General features: G+C 58.4%; 2 protein-coding genes across 5 annotated transcripts in view; one reads left to right on the top strand and one right to left on the bottom strand.

Moving 5' to 3' along the window:
• The window catches only part of PAPLN (papilin, proteoglycan like sulfated glycoprotein), a 39,741-nt gene extending 25,479 nt beyond the window's left edge, over positions 1 to 14,262 (bottom strand). The window contains exons 1-13 of one of the 4 annotated variants that reach the window (XR_006656600.3): positions 13,956 to 14,262; positions 8,791 to 8,897; positions 7,860 to 7,920; positions 7,393 to 7,495; positions 5,420 to 5,550; positions 4,372 to 4,495; positions 3,809 to 3,889; positions 3,551 to 3,723; positions 3,270 to 3,393; positions 2,694 to 2,820; positions 1,496 to 1,703; positions 746 to 928; positions 356 to 497 (exon numbers count right to left, since the gene is read on the bottom strand). Coding sequence is in view for 3 of the 4 variants with exons in the window: in XM_045201998.3 (XP_045057933.2) it covers positions 356 to 497; positions 746 to 928; positions 1,496 to 1,703; positions 2,694 to 2,820; positions 3,270 to 3,393; positions 3,551 to 3,723; positions 3,809 to 3,889; positions 4,372 to 4,495; positions 5,420 to 5,550; positions 7,393 to 7,495; positions 7,860 to 7,920; positions 8,791 to 8,897; positions 13,956 to 14,009 (1,618 nt within the window). In the remaining variant the exon portion in view is untranslated. The remainder of the gene's footprint in view (positions 1 to 355; positions 498 to 745; positions 929 to 1,495; positions 1,704 to 2,693; positions 2,821 to 3,269; positions 3,394 to 3,550; positions 3,724 to 3,808; positions 3,890 to 4,371; positions 4,496 to 5,419; positions 5,551 to 7,392; positions 7,496 to 7,859; positions 7,921 to 8,790; positions 8,898 to 13,955) is intronic. The other 3 variants (XM_045201998.3, XM_045201999.3, XM_045202000.3) reach the window with 3 other exon arrangements.
• Positions 14,263 to 14,587: 325 nt separating this feature from the next.
• Positions 14,588 to 16,715, top strand: LOC128781432 (translation initiation factor IF-2). The gene is made up of 3 exons (XM_053928976.1): positions 14,588 to 14,669; positions 15,009 to 15,152; positions 15,378 to 16,715. The coding sequence occupies exons 1-3, from the start codon at positions 14,588 to 14,590 to the stop codon at positions 15,878 to 15,880; spliced, it is 729 nt and encodes a 242-aa protein (XP_053784951.1). The 3' UTR covers positions 15,881 to 16,715.
• The last annotated feature ends 4,881 nt before the right edge of the window (positions 16,716 to 21,596 follow it).

Raw genomic sequence — 21,596 nt, 5'->3', positions numbered from 1 at the left:
AGTGACCCAAACACTGAGTACCTATGATACACTAGCAAAGTCCTGTGGGGGAGTGTAAACAGGCATAAGGAGTCAGACACCCGGCCCGCAAGAAGTTTATAACCGATAGGCATTACCAGCCATGGACCACCACCGCAGCACAAGGAAACAAACCCAAGAGTGACCACGGACACCGGACACCATGAGCTATGGGTGGGGGGGGGGGCTAAGGGAAGCTACCTCTGAGGGGGAGGAACAGGGCTGGCTATGGAGGTTGGTAGAGCGGCAGTTTACAGCGGCAGGGAGAGGGGGAGAGCTTTCCAGGAGGCAGGAGCCCCGGCTGGCAGGCTGGCCAGGCCCCACCCCCTGGTCTTACCTGGAGGAAGGTGGCAGGGCTGCGTGTTACAGGGCTCCACGTCTGCAGGCCTCCACGGCTGCAGGCCCCTGCAGCGACTGGGCGGCCCGAGGGCACAGGCGACCCGCCGAGTCCGAGTGCCTGCGCTGCAGCTCCTGGAGCACTAGGGCCCACGGGTGAGAAGGGAGAACACTGTGCACAGGGAGCGGATGCCATGGGAGCGAGCCCTGAGGGTGCAGGTGGGGAGGATGGTGCCCACAAGGAAGGGAGTAAGGACGGGAGGGGGAGGGGGTATAAAGGTGCCTGATAATGCACATCAGACCCAAGAATGGGCACAGGTGCAGCCACCTGCCAGAGACCCAAGGGACCAGGATTGGGCAGCAGGTATGCGGGGGCGGGACAAGTACTCACTAGACCCCAGGCGCCTACGTGCCAGGCCTGGTCATTGAGGGAGGGGCAGTCATCACGCACACAAGGCTCAGTGAGAGGTGGCTGGTCCTCTGAGGAGCACGCTGTGGCATGGAGCAGAGACCCCTCATCACCCCGACAAGTGACATTCCTCCTCCGGACCCCAGCACCGCAGCTGACAGAACACTGCAAGGACCAGGCATCAGCAGGAGTTTGTCCTCACCCGGAAGGAGCCACACTGGGTCAGGCAGCTGGAGGCCCACCAGCCCAGCATGGAGGGTGGACAACACCCTACTGCCCATGTCCAGCTCGCAGGCCCAGAGAGACCAAGTCACTCCCCTGAAGTCACACAGCCTGAACCATGGGTGCTGCTGTCAGGCCAAGGCACATTTTCCACCTTCCCTCGCCTGCAACTTGGACATATATATGCAGGTGTCAGAAGCCATGACCAACAGCCCCAGACAGTGCGAGCCCTCCCCTTCCCCCCTTACCCCCGAACCACCGCAGCTGCTTCTTCCTGCCAAGGCAAAGCCTTTCCACCCTGCCTGCAGCCCTCAAGGAGGGAGAGCACTGGAGCAGGAGTCCAAGCACCCGCTCCCTCTTCCAGCCTTGGCCACAGCCTCCAAGCCTACACAGCAGGTCACTTTACCTCCCAGGATCCGTTTCCACAGCAGAGAACACACCTCCCAGACCTGCCCTGGGCCCAAGACCCAGTTTCTGATTTCCGCCCACCTCTGCCTGGTCTGGCCTCACCTCTCCCCAGGGCTCCTCGCTCCAGGCTGCACAGCGCTGCAGGTTGCAGGCCTGTGTGGCAGGAGGTTTCCCAGGCAGGCCTGCACACTGGGCCTCCTCGACCGCCTCCTGGACACCAGCCCCGTCGGACCAGACACAGTAGACGGAGCGGGACTGGGAGCCGCCGCCGCAGGAGGCCGAGCAGGGTGTCCAGGGCCCTGTGCTCCAGCTGGCAGGGAGGGGAGTCGGTGAGGCTGGCCCAGCAGTAGGGGCCAAAGCCCAGACCCGAGGAGGCACCAGCTCTCACACACAGGAGTGGACTGGGGACCCCCAACCCTGCCCATCCTCTGACAGGCTGGGGGGCAAAGAGCTCTGCACAAAGGCCAACACCTAGGCCCCCTCACTGCTTCCCACCACCACCACTGCCTGTGGGCCTGCAGTGCGGAGCCTGGCTGCCTCCATCTCAACTCTCCTGTCCTCGCCCACCCCCCCCTTTCTGCTGCTCTCTGGGTCCCCTGTCACCCTAGCCAGACTCCATCCCCTCAGGGCGTCACCGTAGTTGGAGGCGTCTCCCAGAGGGGCTGTGCTCACCCATGTGTAGAGTGGCCTGGAGTGGCCCTGCCTGGCCCTGGGGCACAAGGCCCTGGAGGAAAGGGCAGCCCCTAGCACACATACATGGCCAAGCCCCCCACCATCCCGAGAGGCCAGCTGCCTCCAGGGTGGAAGGGCTGTCTGAGCCCGCAGGGGGCCTGGGGCCTGCAGGTGACTGTCCCCACACACACACGCTAGGCCCCAGCAAGACCCCACACTCCTGGCGCAGGTAAGAAGTCCTTTGTGCGCCAGCAAAGGCTTTGCAGACGCCCTCAGGCCCTTTGGCCCAGCCCCTGGCCCACTCCTGGGCATCTGCCGAGGCAGGCCCCCTGCCAGCTCAGACAGAAGGGCCTCCCATACCTCCCCCAGCCCTCCTGCCACCAGCTGGACCTTCTGGGCACTGGTGTTCACACGGGGGTAGATAGAACAGCCCTGGGCCTCAAGCTCAGGCTCCTCCACAGCCTCCCGAAGTGACAGCTGCCTCCACTCCCACTCCAGCCACAGCTGTGGGGAGTCCTGGGACACCCAGTCTCTTTGCTCAACACCTCAAGAAACCTAGGCACCCCAATCCCTCCCACCCAAGTGCTTGGGCCCCGCCATGGGGGGAGGGGACAGGCAAGGGCCTCACCGCTCTGTCTGCGGGCAGGGATGCAGGCTGCAAGGGCGGCGGTGGGCCGGCCGTGGCTGGTGCTGGCACATGTGGTCAGGGTAGACCTCATTGTCGATGGTGCAGAAGACCGAGCGCGACTGGTGACCTGCAGAGGCCAGGCCACAGTGGGTGGCCGGTGAGTCAGCATTCAAAACCCGAACGCCTCCCCTGGGCCAGGCACCGTCCTGGTCATTGTGATTCAGCCTCAAATGACCCCCTGGGGTACATGCCATCGCCTCCCCAATTTACAGAGGAGGGAACTGAGGGTCGGAGTTCTATGTGGGAGTGAGCAAGCCCGTCCTGACAGCTGGTCATCGGCCCAGGGCTCCGCCTCTACTGCCAAGGGTGCACCTCTCCTAGGAGATGCCCTGGCCTCGGGGAGTCCTCTCTGGTTCTCCTAGCTTAGGTGGGGACCCTTTATGGAGTCCCCCGACCCCTGGATTCCCCAAGGTGCCTCCCATGACATGCCGATGTCTCATGTACTTGTCCACCTCCCCCTAGGGCCGGAACGCCTCGAGGAGAGAGGAACAAGCCTGCTCAGGCTGTGGCCCTCACCTCCACCGCACTCAGCACTGCAGTCGCTCCAGGAACCGTGGCTCCAGCTGAAGCCGGGCCGGGCGGGGCTCAGGGGCAGGTGGTACTCATAGCGCACGCCGGGGTTGGATTCCTGGCTGATGAGCTGCGCAGGGGGGCCTGGTTGAGGCCTGTCACTAACAGCTCTCCCCCTGCGCCTGTTCCTGCAGCCCTCCCACTGGCCCAGGCCCGAGGTGCCCACCAGTCTCCAGGGGATCAGGGGACCCCTTCACCCCCGAGTATCTCCTGCCGGCCCTGCTCACCTCGATGACCAGGGGCTCCGAGGTGGGGCCACGGGCATGGAGCCGCTCAGGTGCCAGGTCCCCCTCAGCACCCCGCTCGTAGTGCAGGATGGTGCTGGCCACGGGCAGAGCACGGGCAGTCTCGATGGTCCAGTGCCCATTGAGGTAGTACTCACCCCGGATGCTCTTCACCGCTGTGCAGGGTGGGCCCCATCAGCTGCCAGGCCCGCCAGCTTCCTGGCACAACCCCCGACACCCCTGCACCCAAACTGTCCTCACCCAGGAAATTCCTGCTGGCGGCCACCTCCTCGATGCGGATGCTGGTGGCCCCCACGGGAACTATGAGCATCTGGTTGTAGCCTAAGGAAGCGGAGAGACTCTGGGACCATTGGAGCCACAGGGAGGAGTCGGCTGAGGACGCCAAGTGCCCAGCAGCACAGCAGGGTTAGGGAAGGGCCAGTGGGAGGCAGCAGGCTGGGCCGCTTGGGGAAGAGTGTTTCTGCCCAGGGAACAAGGCCGGGGCGAGGGCAGGCTCCGGCACCCGGAAAGACTGGGGAGGAGGCGGGTGGGGAAGGGACGAGAAGGGGCGTTTAAGTGGCAGTGGTGTGAGACTGAACTGGATGAGCAGGCAGAGGCCGTCACCGTCGTGGGCCCACGGGCTCCTGAGACAGGCGTGGGCCTCCGGCTGGAGCCATGAGCTCAGGCCTTTTAGGCACGCCCTGAGCACCAGAGCAGACCCTCTAGGTGCCAGGACATGGCTCAGCCAGAGCAGGGGACAGGCAAGGAAGGGACAGGCAGCAGACCCTTGTCTCAACTGTCTGCGGACCTCTGGAGGCCCCCACCTCTGCTGAGGTCATTGGCATCAAAGGTGCCGGTGACGGGGTAGCAGGTCGTGCCGTCACCCCCACATTGCAGACACTTGTCCTCCTGCTGTGACGAATCTAGGTTGTGGTCACAGCCGACAACCTGCCGGGCAGAGATGAAGGAGAGACACAGGGTCACAGACAGGCTCACGAGGGTTCGAGCCCTGGTTGCTGGGCCAGGTCAGGGAGGGGCAGTAACTACAGGGGTTTGAACAGGGGTTTGAAGTGAGAGGGGCCACATATACATGAGTTTTTTCCATTAAGTGCACTGGAAAAAAATGTTTGGAGATTTGCAACAATTTTTAAAAACTCTCAGATGAACCACGAAGCCTAGAAATATCACAGGCTGAATAAGCCTTGGACCTGGCCTGTGGCTGGCTGTCTGCCTCCTCCGCCCGCTCAGCACCCACCTCCCCTTCCCTGGCAATAACACCTCACTTTCCTTTGGGGACCAGCCTGCATCCCGCAGAGTTTGGGCAGAGCTCCCAATGGTGGGTTTGGGCAACTCAGTGGCCTGTAGCCTTGCTCAAAGGGAGTGGTTGAGGGGAGCCCCAAGTTAAGACAAAGCAGAGGCAACCCAGGTCACTGAAACTCCTGGGGATGGGGAACCCTTTCGCGGGGAGTGGCCAAGCTGGGACCGCGGGAGCCTGGAGCTGCTGGTGGCTGCGTTCACACCTCACTCACGGAAGAACCTGCCTGACCCCAAGGCTGAGCCACGGGAGGGGAAAGCCGAAAGGCAAGGGGAGAGCTCTCCAGCTGGACCACTCACACACCCGCAGCCAGCCAGCCCACCCTCGGTGGCTTTTTCCAAAAGTCAATTTAGTTGGGTTCTGTAACTTGCCATCCAGAAGGCTGCTCCCATCATGGGACTGAAGTTTTCAAAGGGCAAAGGTAAGAGGGTCATAGGGCATCTGTGAGGAAAGGCAGCTAGAAGCTAGTCTTGAGAAAACATCAAGCTCAGGAGGGCCACTGGCCCTGCTCCTGCAGGGCAGGGTGACACCAGCAGGGGGTGGTGGAGGGCACTCACCCGGCAGATGCCGTCCACGCAGACGTCCCGTGTACCGGGCTCACAGGGTGTCCCATCCACCACGGCCTCCCTGTGCTTGTAGTAGAAGTTCTCCCCCTTGGGGATGCAGGTCAGCTCACACTTGTTCCGGGCTGGGGCAGGCAAAAGGGGAAAGCTGAGATCCCGGTGAGGTTCAAGGGCTACCCCAGCCTCCGCGGAGCGTGGGCAGGGCCAAAAGCACACAAACGGGGAGAGGGGATAGAGAGAAAGCCCCTGCAGCAGCCCCCTCCAAGTGGCTTCGAGCCCCACCCCCATCCCAGGGAGAGGGATGTTTCCCACAAAACTGCTGCATCATCTCTGATGCTCAAGTCCAAGGGAAATCCCAGAATAAGGAACAAACTAGACACTTGAAGAGGTCTATCTCAGCATTACCTACAATAACTTGATTGAAGTGTTAACGATCAGTGACTCTAAGTAAACGATCTAGCCATAGGATGTTATGCATGTTAACAAAGCTATTAAAAATTATGAAGACTAGTCCTGGCTCGGTTGGTTGGCAGACCAAAAGGTCATGGGTTTGATTCCTGGCTAGGGTACATGCCTGGGTTGTGGGTTTGGTCCCTGGTTGGGGCACATGCAAGAAGGCAACCAACAGATATTTCTCTCTCACATTGATGTTTCTCTTCCTCTCTTTCTCCCTCCCTTCCCCTCTAAATAAATAAATGTTTTTAAAAATAATTAAGACTATACAGTAATGTGGGAAGATGCTTCTAACAAATACACACACACAGAGAATAAAGTGAAAAGGGCCAGAACGAAATGCTAGCTGTGGTCCTATGGAAGAGGTAGGCTTATGGTCATATTTTTCTTCTTTTAATTTTTATATTTATCTAAGTATTATACACACATTGTTTAAACAGACCCAAAATGCTAACAGGGTTTTAATCACCTTCACAACACAGAAGGCAACCCTCCACGACCCTTTTTTACCTTTCCTCTGCATTCCAATGTTTCTATAATATAGATATATTTAAATTACTTTCAACACAGGCTTACCTCAGAATTTGGGAGGAACAACAAATGCCAATGGTCCCCACTGGGGGCACCCCCTCTAGCCAAGCCCCCCACCCCCAAGAGCACACACAGGATATGACTGTTCAGTAACTTGGAACTCAGAGGGCCATCGAGTTTCCAGGAGTCGTTTGCAGTGAGCCGTGGAAACCAGTACTCAGAAGAATTACCCTACAGTACCTTCTGACTCACCTGGAAGATTGTAATTGCCTACACATTAGTGGATTTTTTTTTTCCTTGAACTGTATTGCTCTAAAAATTAACAATCCACATACACCCTCCTCCAAATTACCCAGAGCCGGCCCTCCAGCCAGGGACCCTGAGTCCACCGGCTCCCGCCCGACTCAACACCGTGCCTCCTCCCCACTGCCGCTGCGGCACCAGGAAGGCCTCGAGGATCCAGCCAAAAGCGGGACTCAAACTGCAGAGCCACAACCATGGCTTTGTTTGAAAATGTGCACAGAGGGGCCCTGGCGGGCAGCTCAGCTGGTTAGAGCACTGTCTCTGTCCCCCAAAGGCTGCAGGTTTGACCCCGGGTCAGGGCACATCTAAGGATCAACCAATGAATGCGTCAATGAGTGGAACAACAAATCAATATCCCCCCCCTCTCGCTCTCTCTCGCTGTCCCCTCTCCCCCTCGCTCTAAAAGTCACTAAGCTTTTAATCTTTTTTTAAAGAAAATGTATACAGAAGGGGGAAGGACAGAAAACCTCAGGATGACCCCCACCGCTGGGTTGTGATGGGCACGTGCTGGGATACTCGTGAGTTTTAAAATGTACTTGACGAAGTGTCTGAAGTATGGTAATAAAAAACATAAAAGAAAGTCGATGTGTAAAAGAGATCCCAAGAAGACGGGGACCAGCACGGGAACACGTGCGGTGGGGCCGCGGGGCCGCCTGTGCTCAGGCCACCTGCACACTCACCCCCGTAGTAGGGCAGCCACCTGTACCTCCGGCCCTGGAACTCCTGGCTGTCGAAGGCGGAACACTGCACTGCCCGGAAGTCGCGGGCACCGTCCGGGCAGCTCTGTGTGGCGGAGGGGGCCAGCGCAGGGGATGTGGGGCCTCCCCTGGGGGCTGCCCAGCCCATGGGTCCCAGGGAAGACGGGTTCGTTCCCTCAACCCCCGCTGCAATTTCAGGGAGGCAGAGGGGTCCCCAGGGCCCCCCTCCAGGGGTCGGGGCGGGGGCTGGGGCAAGGGTAAGAGGCTTTGGGCTGACTGCTGGAGGAGAAGGGGTCGAAGCTGTCATTTCTGTCCTTCCAGTGGGGGTAAGGAAGGGACTTAAGGACTTCCCACGGAGCCCCGGCTGTACACCAACAGGCGGGCGCCCTGGGATGTCTGCCAGAGAGAGGGTCTAGGAAGCTGGTTTCCCCTTCCTGCATGGGCTTTACCTCGATGTGGCAAGAACGGTGTCTGCGAGCGGGACCCACGCAGCTGGAGCCCCCATCTCTCCTGCGGGACAAGAGCACCAGGAAGCCCCCACCCTGTTACCCAACACCCCCAACCCCTCCTGGGGCTCTCCCACAGGCCCCACAGGCCCCCAGCCTCTGTGGGACTCTTCTGTGGGCCAGAGAGGCAGCCAGGGGGGCATGCCCACAGACACAAATCCCCTCAGGAAGCTGCGCTGAGTCCCCTGTTTGTAATACGGAGGAGACTTAGAAGCCTAACTTTCCTGGAGTGTGTCTGACTCGGGGCCACTCTGCCTCTGAAGGCAAATTTCCAGAGAAGCCCCAAATTCTGCTCTTGGAGATAAAATAAGTTGTAACATACCCGAACCTGGTAAGGTTATCCTATCGATTAAGGAATAAGTGTCCTAAGTACAAAGCACTTAGGATAACACCTCACTTTCCTCTTCACACAGGGTTCTTGGGAACAGCGATCTAAACCCACTGACAGGCAAGGAGTCTTCGCCCCTTCTTTTGTGCCCACCCCTCTACAGCACCTATCAGAGTGCAGGACACATAGTAGGTCTTAAGTCACTTGTGGGAGAAACTGCACAGGGTAGCGCTGTCGAGGGTGATTAATTCAACAGGAATTTTCTGCACCTGCCGTCTGCCTGCACTGCATCAGGAGCTAGAGCCTCCGGGGTGGACGGAGAGGCTCCAGCTCCTCCGAAATGCAGTTGATTATGGAAATCAAGCGTAAGTCCGTGGGAAATGACTTGGCTTCAAATGCTCCATCCATGCAGCTCCCAGCACAAATCTATTGCATGGCAAGGTCTTCTCGGTGCGATGCAGGGCTGGCCCAGAGCTGGCCCAGGACCCAGCCCACCCCTCGCACCTGCCCTGCCTTAACAAGCTGGCCCGTTCTAGCCTCCCCTACCTCTGCGAGTAGCAGGGACGTTCCTGGAAGCTGATGCCCCCTCCGCAGGTCCGGCTGCAGGGGCTCCAGTCGCCCCAGGAACCCCAGGTGTCACTCTGCCGCCTCACCTTGGGAGCCGGAGGAGAAGACAGGGTCAGGAACCCGAGTCAGCCCTCGGAGCCCCCACAGGAGCACTCAGAGGCTCACTGCAGCCCCCTGCGCTGCCTAAAAACAGCTCTCCCCCACCCACTCGGGGAGTCCGGGTTTCCTTCTCTTCAGGACTCAGCATCGCCACCAGACGTCCCGAACAGAATTTACAGAATTAGGCAGCTTTCACCGCAAGGAGCTGATAGCAAGTCTTTGTGTCTGTCCCGGTGGCCATCGCCAGCAGCTCCTGCTCTTTGCCGGGCTGGGTGGGGAAACCACCAAGCTGGGGGCAGAGAATTGCCCCCTGACAATGCTGTCCACTGGCCCATGCCGAGTCTGGTTTGACAGTCAAGGCATCTACAAATACTGTCTCGCATGGGAGCCCCTGGGTTGGCAGAGCGGGCTTTTCCAGGAGGGAGAAAAGGGCAGGAAGAGCCCTGGCTGGTGTGGCTCAGTGGACTGAGTGAACCGAAGGGTCGCCAGTTCGATTCCCGGTCAGGGCACATGCCTGGGTTGTGGGCTAGGTTCCCAGTTGGGGGCACGTGAGAGGCAACCAATCGCTGTTTCTCTCCTTCTGTTTCTCCCTCCCTTCCCCTCTCTCTATAAAATCTTTAAAGGGCAGGAAGAAGAACAGGGCGGTTCTCAGGTAGGCAGGGCCCCACCTGTGCAGGTACAGGTAACGTCACCTGCAGCGGCAGCACCTTTCACCACGGTCTAGACTAGAAAGGCCACACTGAGCCTTATTGTACCTACTTCTGCCTGTATGGTGACCTTACTTCTAGAGTAGTTCTGACCTATTAAAGTAAGTCTAATCCTAGGAGGGGTATGGGGAGTTGGGGAGGTCGTGGTTCCTTCCCCCAATCTGGGGCAGACTCCCAGGACTGCCCTAACACCTGTCTTCCCCTTCTCCCAAGTGAGAGAACCCTTGACTCTTAGCTGGATACCAGGCTGCACCCGCCCAAAATTCGTTTCCCAGACTTCCTGCAGCTAACCGTGGCTGTGTCAGTAAATGCTCTTCAATGAGACGTGCTGGGCAGCAGCCCCCAGTAATCTCCTTAAGAGACAGCTGGCTTGTGCATTTGTACTTTTTCTTCATTCTCCTGTACTCCTCCCTATTGGTTGGAAAGCAGATGTGATAGCTGGAGTTGGAGCAGCCTTCCGCACTGAGAGGTAATTTAGGAATAGAAGTTTCCAATGGTGAAGCCGAGATAGAAGGATCCTAGAGCCTAGCAGGGGTGTCCAACCTTTTGGCATCTCTGGGCCACACTGAAGAAGAAGAGCTGTCTTGGGCCACACGTTAAATACATTGTGACATGTAATCACAAAAAAATCTCATAACGTTTTAAGTAAATTTACGATTTTGTGTTGGGCCACACTCACAGCCATCCTGGACTGCATGTGGCCCCCGGGCCTCAGGTTGGACACCCCTGGTGGAGGGCTTTGTGAGACCAAACAACATGGACTTCTGACCTCTGGGTATTGGAGTGAGAGAGGGACCACGTCTCCCTTGCTGGAGCGCTGTAATCTGGGGCTCCGCCACAGGACCGTGATCCTGGCACAGGGAGTTCCCACCAGAAAGATCTGACAATCAGCAGTCCACGTGACACACACGTTCTCTCATTTCACCCTCAGAACCACCCGAATTCCGGGCTCAGCCCTTCCCCGCGGAGGAGGTAGAAGCCCACACAGGCATTGCTATGGGAGGAAGCCCCTGACAGAACCCAGGGCACTTTGTGGGCCTTCACTCCTTCCATCTGCACCGCAGCCTGTGGGTGGTGGTACTGCCGGAGCGCACGGGTCAGAAAGTGAGGCGGGGACAGGGGCCCGCACAGGGACAAGCAGCAGGTCAGCTTCCCCCCCCTCCACCCCGGGGCCTCTGCTCCCCCACCTACCTCACTGGGGGAGCCCAGTGAGACGCAGGTGAGTCCTAAGGAGCTGGACAGGTGTCAGGCTTCACCCAGCTGTTTTGCCAGGAGGCAGAGGTGTACTGGAAGTACGTCCTATTTGCTGGAAGGGGACTTTATTTTAAGGCATCACCACATAAGAATCTCTAGGGAGAAAAGCAAGTCACTCCCACTTTCCAGAGAAAGAACTCGAGTCCTAATGTGAGCAAGCAAGTTCTTCCTCCCCCTGTGAGCCCCCAGCAACTCCCCGGGGTCTCAGCGGAGTTTATGCACCCCACCCGCAGATCTCCCGCAGCTCAGCTCTGACACCCCTGGTGCCAGCACCTGGTTTTCCTTGCTTTCTAACAGAGCCAGATCCCTGCATCACAACAGACCGCTCACAGCACCAAGGAGGAAGGACCAGCCAGACCAAAGGTTTCAGCTTTCACGCTTCCAATTACTTGCCCTCCAGTTCTTACTGGGACAAAGGGCCAAGCGTTTGAACGACCAGTGAACCAGAATATCCAAGTGTTCTCTTAATAAAATGTAAAATGCAGTTCACTTGATCAAGTTCCTATTTTAAAGGGAAGATATTGAGTGTCGAGAGTGGAGGGTGGAAGGCGACTTCGCTGGACGTGCCTCCCCCTCCCCAAGCACACAGCCTCATCACCCCGGTCTGAGTTCTGGAACCCGCCACCCTCAGGGACTGCTGCGTTGGCATCCTGCTGGCCTTGGCCTGGTCACTAATTACCCTCCGACCCAGGCCTGTCTGGATGTCAGTCTTGTTCCTGAAACAGAGGCACCGAGCCTCCCCCACCCACCCTTCACTGTTGTGGAGGAGACAACTAGGGGCACCCCTCCACCCAGCCCCCTTGTGGGCACAGGGCGGGGTGGGGCAGGACTGGCCCGAACACGGGGCCTTCTAAGTACCAAGCCTTACAAACACCCCCTTACTCACCCTCGGCAGCACCAGCAGCACCGGCGGGGCAGGCGGCCGCTGGCCCAGGGCCACCGGCGCTCGGGAACGAGGGACCCCGCCCGTCAGACCCTAACACTGCGCTCTGTCCGAGACTCCTCAGCGCCTCGCCGAGGGAAGAAAGCACCTTCCGCCGCAGCAGCAGCGGCACATGGCTTCCCTGTCACTACCCAAACCACCAGCTGGCGGTGAGCAGCCAGAACGAGCTGGTCCAGTCCGCCCTCAGCCTGGCCTGTCCTCACCTGCTTCCTGCTGCTCTCAGCAACCCGCCCCCACCCCCCACTCCTCCTGCAACTCCCACCAGGGCTCGGAGCCCCCTTTCCTGCTGCGCTGTGCCCTGGGGGAGCAGCTGTCCTCCGTGCACAGGCGGGAAGGGCGTGAGAGGGGGTGCGGGGTGGGAGGCTAGAGGGCTGGAGGTCCACTGCCTCGGGAAGCCTCCCCTGCCTGGCTTGGCGGTGGGGGTGGGTGTCGGGGTGGGTGTCGAGGGGGCGAGGGGGCAGAGCCACAGCTCTGCTTGTCCCTTCTCAGTCCTCTGTTCAAGCTGACCCCTGTCAGCACTAGAGCAGCCCAAGAACTGCCTGTGGGTCCTGTGGTGGATCCTGCCCCAGCCAGAACTGGAACCAAGGCAGCTGAGCGTGAGCCTGGGCCACAGCGTCCCCCCGACAGTGGAGGAGGAGCAGGAGAGGTCCCAGCCCGGCAGGCCCGGCCCCCGCTGAGCTCACTGCCCACTGCCGGGTAGGAGAAAGCGCCTGACAGGACCCGGGGCACTTTGTGGCCTCGACTCCTTCCATCTGCACTGCAGCCTGTGGTGGGCATTTCGGCCCCCGAATTAAAGGAATCTGTGGCCTGGTGATTTGTTGAAGGCCACGCAGCTGTTAGTGGGTGTCTGGGTTTCGTCCCGCGGTTTTGACACGGGCCGCAGAGTGGCACTTGGGGCGCAAGGGCCACGGGATGGCAGAGTTGGCTGCGGGGGTCTGCCGGAGAGGACGCGAAGGGCAGGCTCTGCCCGACACAGCTCCGAACGCGGCTGCACTGGCCCGGTGCGGCTTTGGGGGAGTGTGGCTGCCCACTGCTCATGCCCACCCTGCCTGCCCTCAGGGGCCCTTCTCGTCCTCAACACGTGTTCCACCGAGGCGGCGTTTCCCTGCCCGAGGCGGCAACGGTTTCTCTGCCCTTTCTCTCTGACCTGCCTGCCTCACAGAGGGCTGGGCAAGGCTTCGGGCCTTCTCTGTGGAGAGCTCTCCTGGGGCAGGATGGGGCCTGGCTCCGGCTGCCTCTGCGCCTTCCGTCCCAGCGGTGCCAGGAGAGCTTGGCAGGAGCCGCTCCGGGGTCCAGCCCAGCACCGCAGACCGTCCCCTCCCTGAAGGTAGGTCCCTTGATCTCAAAGACCCCTTATCTCCTGAACCCACATAGGTTCTTCAGGGAGCCTGACCACCAGACGGCGTTCTGCGGCCACTCTACGTTGGCCCCTGCGGTTGCCACTAGCACCTTGTGGATATTTAAATGAACTGAAATCAAATTAAACAAAAAATTCAGTTCCTCAGTGGCACTAGCCACAGATCGTGTGCTCAACAGCCGCGGGAACACAGCAGCTACCTTGTTGGAGACCAGAGATGCGAAACGCCTCCATCCTTTCAGAACGTCCTAGCGAAGCCCCGCTCCAGATGCCAACCCCAAGGGTGCGCCAAGTGGCTGGCTCCCCGAACCCCTGGGCGCAAACGTCTGCGGGTCGGTGGAGTTTGGTCCCAGGCAGATGGCAGGAGTCTGCTGGAACAGGCCACCGAGTCTGCACCTTAGCTGGTGCCAGCATTGCCCCCTCCTGCCGCCCTGGAACACCTGGGGCCGCTCCAGGGAGGGGGCTCCCAGCATTGGCGTGCACCCAGCACCTTATGAGGGGGGCGGGTGCTGGGAAGTTGCCATTCCTGCGGGTGCAAACTGCACTCCCAGCCAGGGGAGCAGGTCTGGGCGCCTCGGTCAGCGGGCTTCAGGGTCCGTCCCACCTCTTTCAGAAGGAGCTCCGGCTGAGGGCTCGCCTCGACCCACCCCATCCATCTTCCCGGACCTTGGCCCACTCCTAGATTGTGGCCGCCGCCGGGAAACGGGGCGGGGGGAGGCTGGGGCCCCCGCCGGCATCTGTCTCCCAAGCAGGGTCCTCCGGGGCCGCACAGGGCTGCACTCACCGAGGACCCGGCCGCCGAGGCCAGCAGCAGGGGCACGAGCAGGAGCAGCTGCATCTTGGCCTGCAGAGAGGCCCGGCTGGAGCGGGCGGGGCAGACCAGGCGCCGCCCCAACCCGGCCCCGGCCTCCGACGGCGGTTAGAGGGCGGCGGGCGGGGGCGTCCCCTTCCCTTCCCGCTCCGCACAGGTGACCTGGAGGCCCGCAGAGGGACGGACGCACGGGAGGGAACGCCAGGACACACAGCACAGCATCGGCCGCGCCGCTCACACAAGGGAGGGAGAAAAGGCCGATCTACAACTGGCTTGTGAACGTTCCAGAGTAACCCCTTCCAGGGTTTCAGAGGGAAAAAGAGGACAATTAAAAATACTTCCTCGTTGTTGAACGGCGGGGAGTTCAGGGTTAAAGCCATCGGATTCACTGTTTTAACTCAGCAAGAGATTTTTTTTTAAGCCATTACACGAGTTGTTTAAAAACTCGTTAATGTAGGTTCTTGAAAAGTCTCTTAAGACATTTATACAACTCAATTTAAATGCTTTAAAAATGTTAATTGTATCCTACTTTAAACCCAAGCCAGTATTTCTCTGTAGTGGGGAAGTTCCACAGCACGTTCCTCCTGTGGGTGTGTGTGCGCGGCATGTGTGCGCGGCGTGTGCACGTGAGCAAAGCGCTGGCTGTGCACGCAGTGCCTTGTGGGCTTCGGTGTGTGCGCTCATGCGGTTTGTGCACGGGCAGAGTCTGGGTGCAGTGTGTGCGGCGCGTGTGCGTGTGTGTACGTGTCACTGCGCTGCAGAATGACATAAGCAACGTGAATGTGCCCCGTTCGGTACAAAACATTGAACAAGTACTGACTTGTGTGCTTAAATTTTAAAAACTGCTATTCTACCATTGTTCTCTTTATTTTTTTAAGTATAAAATGACCTCAGTTTACAAGAATCAGACAGAGCAAACACAAGCCAATTCAGCAGATTTAACTTGGCACATTCAACGGCGTGCATGCTCCGTTAATTTAGCACCAACAGTGATTCATTTCGTCATTCTTCTCACAGCCTAATCAGAGGCTCGTGGGGTAGCGGGGGCGAGGCGGCTGGCGGGCAGCCTCCCCGCCCCTGCGCCCTCGGGTACCGACGGCAGCTCGCGGGAGGGGAGGAGGCGTTGCAGCGCGAGCCTGGTTCTAGGGCTCAGACGGAGAAGAGCAACAGGTGACGCTCCTCTGGGGAGACTGCCTTTGGGGGCGGGGTGAGCGGAGCTAAGGGAGAGACTGAAGAAAGGACCGGAGAAAAGAACTTTACTTATAATTGCTACTCCGGACACCTCCGGGTGGGTGATTACAGGAGCTCGCGCATGGGCTTCCCGCGCGTCTCGCCCCCACACCGTCCCATTTGGACGCGAAAAGCGACGCCCTGCTTTGTCCTCCCAAACGCTAGGATCTTCCCAGTCCGCCCGCCATAGGGGGCGCCCCGCGGCCGCACCACCACTCCTGGCACCAGCTCCACCCGCCGAGGGACCCCGCCGGTGCAGCGGCCAAAGGCTCCAAATTGCCGCTTCCGACGTGCGGCACGGGACGGCCGGGCAGGTGCGGGCCTCAGCGGAGGAACCGGGGCCACAGGATCCTTCACCTCTGGGGAGGGGGCGCACTCCGTCTCGGGTCCCCGCGCCGATGACGGAGGCCGACGGGGAAAGATCGCAGACGGCTGGAGGCGGCGGCGCTGGGGCGCCCGGGTTGGCGTCAGTCTGTCCGCCGGCACCGGCGTCCGCGGCTCCGGGCGTCTCCTTCCCGCTGGAGACCCCCACCCCAGCCCGAAGGAGCGCGGTGAGGAGCGGTGGCCAGCGCAGCTCCCACCAACGCGGACAGACCCGGGGGCGGCGTCTCCTCGGGGCTCCCCACGCCCTCGACACCGGGCAAAGTCCTGCGGCAGCCCCGGCGTGAGCCTCCCCCGCCTCCGGTTGCTGTCCCTCCGCCTTCCTACCTGTCTCCGGGACCGCCCCGTCCGCGGCCCGGGAGGCTGGCGAGGCCGCGCGGAAAGCCTACGTAGGTCAGACTTTCTCTCCCCTGAGCTGGTTGGCTTCCTCCCCGCCCCATTTCCTCCCGCCCCGCCCCCTGGGGACGTGCCCCCTTGGACAGGCCACCACAGTGGCCGGTGACGCCCAGGGCCTCCCCTTGGGCCTGAGCCAAGCCTTGCCCTGTCCTCCACTCTGCAGGCACTCTTGGGAGGGCACCAGTGGCTCTCCAGTCCCATTCCCTCTGTGTTCAACCCTTCCAGTTTTGTGCCACCCACCTTACATAACGCATCTCTGCCCAGTGCCCCCTGCCCTTGTCTTTTTCCCCTGAATTCTGTATTTTGGCCACAACCAACTTTTTCCTCAGACATGCTGTGGTTCCCCACCACCAGCTGGCTTTCCCCCTGCCCAGAAAGCGCTCTGGGAACCGCTCTACTGTGCAAACTCCTACTCATCCCTCAAGACCCTGGTCCAATGTCATCTTTTCCAGAAGCCTCCCCCACACCATGGGAAGCAGAGTCTGGGCTCCTGGCCTCTTAGTCGCAGTCTCTGTCGGATGTAGTTGACACAGGACACATCAGGCTGTGGGAATCTGAGTCTCCTTGACTCAGCCAGAGGCCCCTCAGGAGAAAGCTTGCACCCCTATACCCCGTGCCCAGGCACTAGTTGAGGTCAAGCTGGGGCTCAATAAATATGATACATTTTCTTTCCTAGTTGTCCTTTTTCTCAGCCAAGGCACTCTGCCTGCCATCCCTTTTTTTGGGACTGGAAATCACCCATCTCCAGGAAAGTAGCACTGGCCCTGGGGCATGTGGGAGGTGTGTGGTCCCTTAACCTCATCCTCTTCTGCCTTCAGCCTCTTGCCTGCCCCAGCCATGGAGCCAGGGGTCATTTCTCCCCTGGCCTCCACTGGGGCAGAGAAAAGTCACCAGAGGGGAGCTCACCCCGCTCTTAAGAATCATAGCTCCTGCAGGTCATGTCCCTGGGCTCAGACAAAATGCTTACTAAAACATAGCATTTTAAATCTGACCCATTTCTTACCTACCCATGGAGAGAGGAGAAGCCGCAGCTGTGTAGCAGGGGCCCCTGGGGACTCGTGTGAATTCTTAGGCAAAGATAAGGCTTGCCAGAGAATAGGCAGCGGAATTACCCAAAGCCTCCCTAGAGAAGGAAAAATAGTTTCTTCCATTCAAAAAGCCCCACTCCCTGCCTCCCCATCAGCCAGGAATTTTCTGAGTTTGGTCAAAGGTTCCCTCTAAAGTGGGAGGAAGCAGCTTTTCCTGCAGTGGGGGGTGGGCAGTGAGGCACCTTCCGGAACTGTTCCTGTTTTTCCTCTGTGATCCCTTTTTCTTAGACACCCGGGCCCGGATTTCCTGCTCCCCACCCACACAGTGTTAGGGGTCGGCCTCGGACTCACCAGCCAGGCTCCAGCAGTTACTGGCTTGAGCAGGGACTTGTCTTCAAACCTCAAATCCTGCCACCTGAGAAGGATGTGGGCACAAGCCCGGCACATAATTGTTGTTCATCAAAAAATAGTACACAAGCCCTGGCTGGTGTAGCTCAGTGGACTGAGTGCCTTCGAACCAAAGGGTTGCTGGTTCAATTCCCAGTCAGGGCACGTGCCTGGGTTGCAGGCCAGGTCCCCAGTGGGGCACACACGAGAACCAACCACACATTGATGTTTCTCTCCCTCTTTCTCCTTCCCTTCCCCTCTCTCTAAAAATAAATAAATAAAATCTCTAACAAAAAGAAAACAGTGCACACGATAGGTGTGTGTGCAAAAAAAAGGTGGCTTAGAAAAGGATCCCAGGAAAAAGTGTAAGACCATCGCTCCCATGTAACCTCCCCTCTGGCACTGGCTGGAGCTGCCAACTAGCTGCAGGAGACTCCCCTCCCCTGGGGATGGGAAGGGAGGTAACCCAAAGCAGGGCAGAAGGGGCAGAAGGAGTGCAGCCCTGGGAGGCAGACAGACCTGGGGTGGGGGCCTGCTCTGCCTCTCATGTTGTGTGGACTTCTCATGCCCCCTCCTTAAGCCTCAGCTGGCCCACCTGAGCTTCACACAGAGGGTGACAAAGTAGGGAAGTAACTGACTCTGTAAAGCTCCTACTAGGTGCTCAATAAAAGTTAGTTCCTTCTTCCCCATGCTCCCTCCACCTGTCTCCTGGGTTCCCTACATTGTGATCAGCTCTGAGAACTGCAGGTCCAGGGCCATGGCCGAGGCACGGCCAGATCTCTTGGTGAGGCTGGGTTGGGGTGGAAGCTGGAGAGAAGAGGAAGAGGGCAAAATCCCAAGAGCCTCAGGGCTCTCAGGAAGCACCTCCCCCAAGAAGCCTTCCCTACACACATGTCTGTACTTTTGAACTGTGACAGTGATACTTGTGTCTCTTTCTCCCTCTAATCTGGGAACTGTGAACTTTGCCCGGGCAGGGATCTGTCTCTTTCATCACTGTCCCCTGTACCAGAGGTCTGTGGTGCTCCTGAAGGTGTCCCTCAAGAAAGTGTGGTGTGGGAAGCATGGGTGATTGACAGCCTCCAGCGGCCACCCTCAGGTCCACATCCTGAAGGCTCCCCCTGCCCCTGCTCCCTCCAGGTCATGTTCCCCCACAGATCTCTGCCCATCTCACGGGGCCTGACATGCAGGGCTTTCAGCTGCAAACCACAGAAAGAACTTCACTAACAGAAGCAGCAAAGTTGCTTAGACAAAGGACATTGGGAGCTCAGAGAATTGATGGGAAGCTGGAGAATCAGGCACCCAAGTGGGCCGGAACCCCTGCCGAGGTCGAAGTTCAAGGCCCAGGAGCAGATCTGGTTGGGACCTGGCCCACTGGACACCAGACTACCGCAACCGCTACCTTAGGCAACACTGACCCGTGCCGCTCCCAGAAAGAGTGCTTATAGACTTCCACTCTGACAGGAGCACGCCTGCACCCCGACTGCCAGGACCCGAGAAAGCAGAACTGGCAGCTTCCCCAGAAGGGAAGTTCCGATGCTGGGCCACCCCCAGCAGACAAGGGTCCCCTCTCTCCCTGCAGCACATGGCACACGGATTTGTGGAATTGAACTTAGAAAATGCTACTTCTTTTCCTTCACTTTTCTTTCTTTCTGTCTTTCGGTGGTGGTTCACTCCTTCATTCGTTCCTTGCATATGTGTGAGTGCCTACTCTGCACCAGAAGCTGGGGAGAGGCCTGTCCAGTGGAGGCAAATGCTTAGAAACCAGCTCTCCAGAGGGAAAGTGCTGCTTTGTGGCACTTACTGGTTTCCATGGTGTGAGTGCCCCAGGGTTGTTTCCGAGCTACCCTTTTACAAGGGAATGTCTTTAGACACAGCGCTGGGAAGAGAGGCACTATCAGCTCTCCCAAGCTGGGGGCTCTAACCCACAGATTGCCCTGCCTTTGGGGAGTTTACAAGCTAGTAGGGCATTACATTCTGATGTGTGTTAATTAGAATAAATGAATCTTTCAACCTGAATGTTCAACTGTTTCCACTGCACAAGTCACAGAGCCTACGATATAGCCCACTAGCAATCCAAAGGAAAAGGAACGCCTCGCACTTGCGCGTTCTTCCATTTGTCACTCTGCCTTCTCCCCCGCTCCAACTCGTGTATACATTTCCCTTGAGACAATCGATCAAGGTCAGGGGTGAGTGTGAAAACACTCGGTGCCAGGCTGCCCCTCGGCTGGACGCTGTGCTTCCAGGTCCCACACCAGTCCTCCTTGCTGCCTCCTGCTGCCACAAAGAAGCCAGGACCTTGAAACACCGAGCAAGACCACAAGAGCCAGGAGTGCGGTGTGCAGTTTGCCTGACAAGAGGGGTTTTACCCTCAAAGCTGGGGCAGAAATTGAGCTCCGGACCCTCCCCACAGACAGGAGGGCCACCAGAGAGAAAGAACAGAATTCCCCAGATGTCCTTCAGTGACATCTGTCCCCAACCTCAACCTAGACCCTGGGAAAGGGCACCAGGAGGAGGGGGAGGCCGTGTGAAGAAACTGGAGTCGGGGCAGAGCACTGCTGTGGGGCAGGAGACCAGAGCTGGAGCAGCAACGAACAGGGGAAGGAAGGAGCTTTCCAGAAAGCCCGTCCTGATTGGCTCCCATCCAGCAGCTCCAGCCTCAGAGATCTCATTGCCTTCCTTCCACATGGGATCACACACACACACACACACACACACACACACACACACACTGCAAGCATGGGGCTACAGTCTCCTCTGGAGAAGCTCTGTCACCTGAACTCCTGGAGGCATTAAAGGAGCTGGCCTGAGAAGCCCACTCCCGCCCACCCCCACTTCTCAAATGGGAGAGGGGCTGGGAACCCAGGCCCCACAAAGATCAGTGTGGGGTGCTAGGCCAGCCTGAAGAGCGCAGGCCCAAAGGATCCCTCTCAGCTCAGGGTGGGCGCCCTGGCCTCCAGAGAAAACCCGGGGCCTGTGGCTGAGCAGCGGTGGCCTCAGCGCTCAGTCGTCAAAGAGAGAGCAGCACCTCCTGCTCTGGCTGCTGCCGTCCTGGTGGGCTGCTATGGGGGGGTGGGTCTCTGGATCCTCTCCTCCTGCCCTCACTACCATCCCCCCAGGGCACTCCTCATCTCTGCTCTGTTCCGTGGTTTTCAGCCCTGAAACCAAGAGGTATCCTGGCCTCGTGCAAAGGCCAGAAAGCCAGAGGACCAGACCCTCGCAATTCGGAAACAGGCTTCCCAATGTGCAACTTAAGTGAAGGGAGTTCTACCAAACATCATTCCTTCCTGTGCTTCTCCAACTTCAGTAATTTCGGACGCGGGTCCTGGGCCCTGTGTTGGAGTATGATGCCACTTAGAGATGGACAGGCGTAAAACTAGGCCCAGGCTCTTTATCTGGACAGTTTTTATAGAACTATAATCCCTTACCAGAAACTCTTGGGGCCAAATGTGCTCTTGAATTGAGAATTTTTCACATTTTAGAAGTTAATAAACTGTACATGTTATACCTCCCCCAGCAGGGTCTGGAATCAAAACCAACCAACCGCAAAGTACAACCCAAAACCCCGCACACACCCTCACAGCTCTGCAGAAAGCAAAACAGAAATACTCACCCCATGGGGAAAGCCAAGGCTCTCCGTGGCCTCACAGAGTTCGGACAGCCCAGGTCTCACAGATTCACGGGAGACCTTTCAGTGTTCAGTCTTTGAATTTCATAATTCCCACTAAGGGACTGTGGACCTGCACACATTTAACACAACAAGCGGGATTCTGGTTAGCAACGTTAGCACAAAGCACAGATGGCAGTGGCCTGCTGAACCCGTCACAGCTGGGGCCGCGCATGTGGGCCCGAGCCCGGGAGGCAGCGGGGCTGAGCGAGGCTGGCAGGCTGCTCTCCTGCCTGGGCTGGAGTCTGGCATCTACCCTCACTGGTCGGGACATCTCTGGCAAGTTAACCTTCATGCATGGAAGTTTCTTCATTTTCAAATGAAGACAATAGGCTCATGTAAATAAAAATAAATACTAGACCCTGGCCAGGTGGCTCAGTAGGTTAGAGTGTTGTCCTGATTCACCAAGGTTGAGGGTTCGATCTCCAGTCAGGGCACCTACAAGAATCAACCAATCAATGCATAAATAAGTGGAACAACAAATCGATGTTTCTCTCCCTCCCTCAAATCAATAAATAAAAATTTAAA

Source organism: Desmodus rotundus, chromosome 7 (genome assembly GCF_022682495.2).
Source record: "Desmodus rotundus isolate HL8 chromosome 7, HLdesRot8A.1, whole genome shotgun sequence".
Classification (NCBI taxonomy): domain Eukaryota; kingdom Metazoa; phylum Chordata; class Mammalia; order Chiroptera; family Phyllostomidae; genus Desmodus; species Desmodus rotundus.
Note: the sequence above shows the minus strand (reverse complement) of the source record. Positions and strands in the feature narration are given on the sequence as shown.

Coding starts and splice junctions, on each gene's coding strand:
- LOC128781432 (XM_053928976.1), top strand. CDS start 14,588: ATGTGTGCGCGGCGTGTGCACGTGAGCAAAGCGCTGGCTGTGCACGCA. Junction 14,670..15,008: donor TCGGTGTGTGCGCTCATGCG/GTTTGTGCACGG, acceptor CAGCCTAATCAG/AGGCTCGTGGGGTAGCGGGG. Junction 15,153..15,377: donor CAGACGGAGAAGAGCAACAG/GTGACGCTCCTC, acceptor CCCAAACGCTAG/GATCTTCCCAGTCCGCCCGC.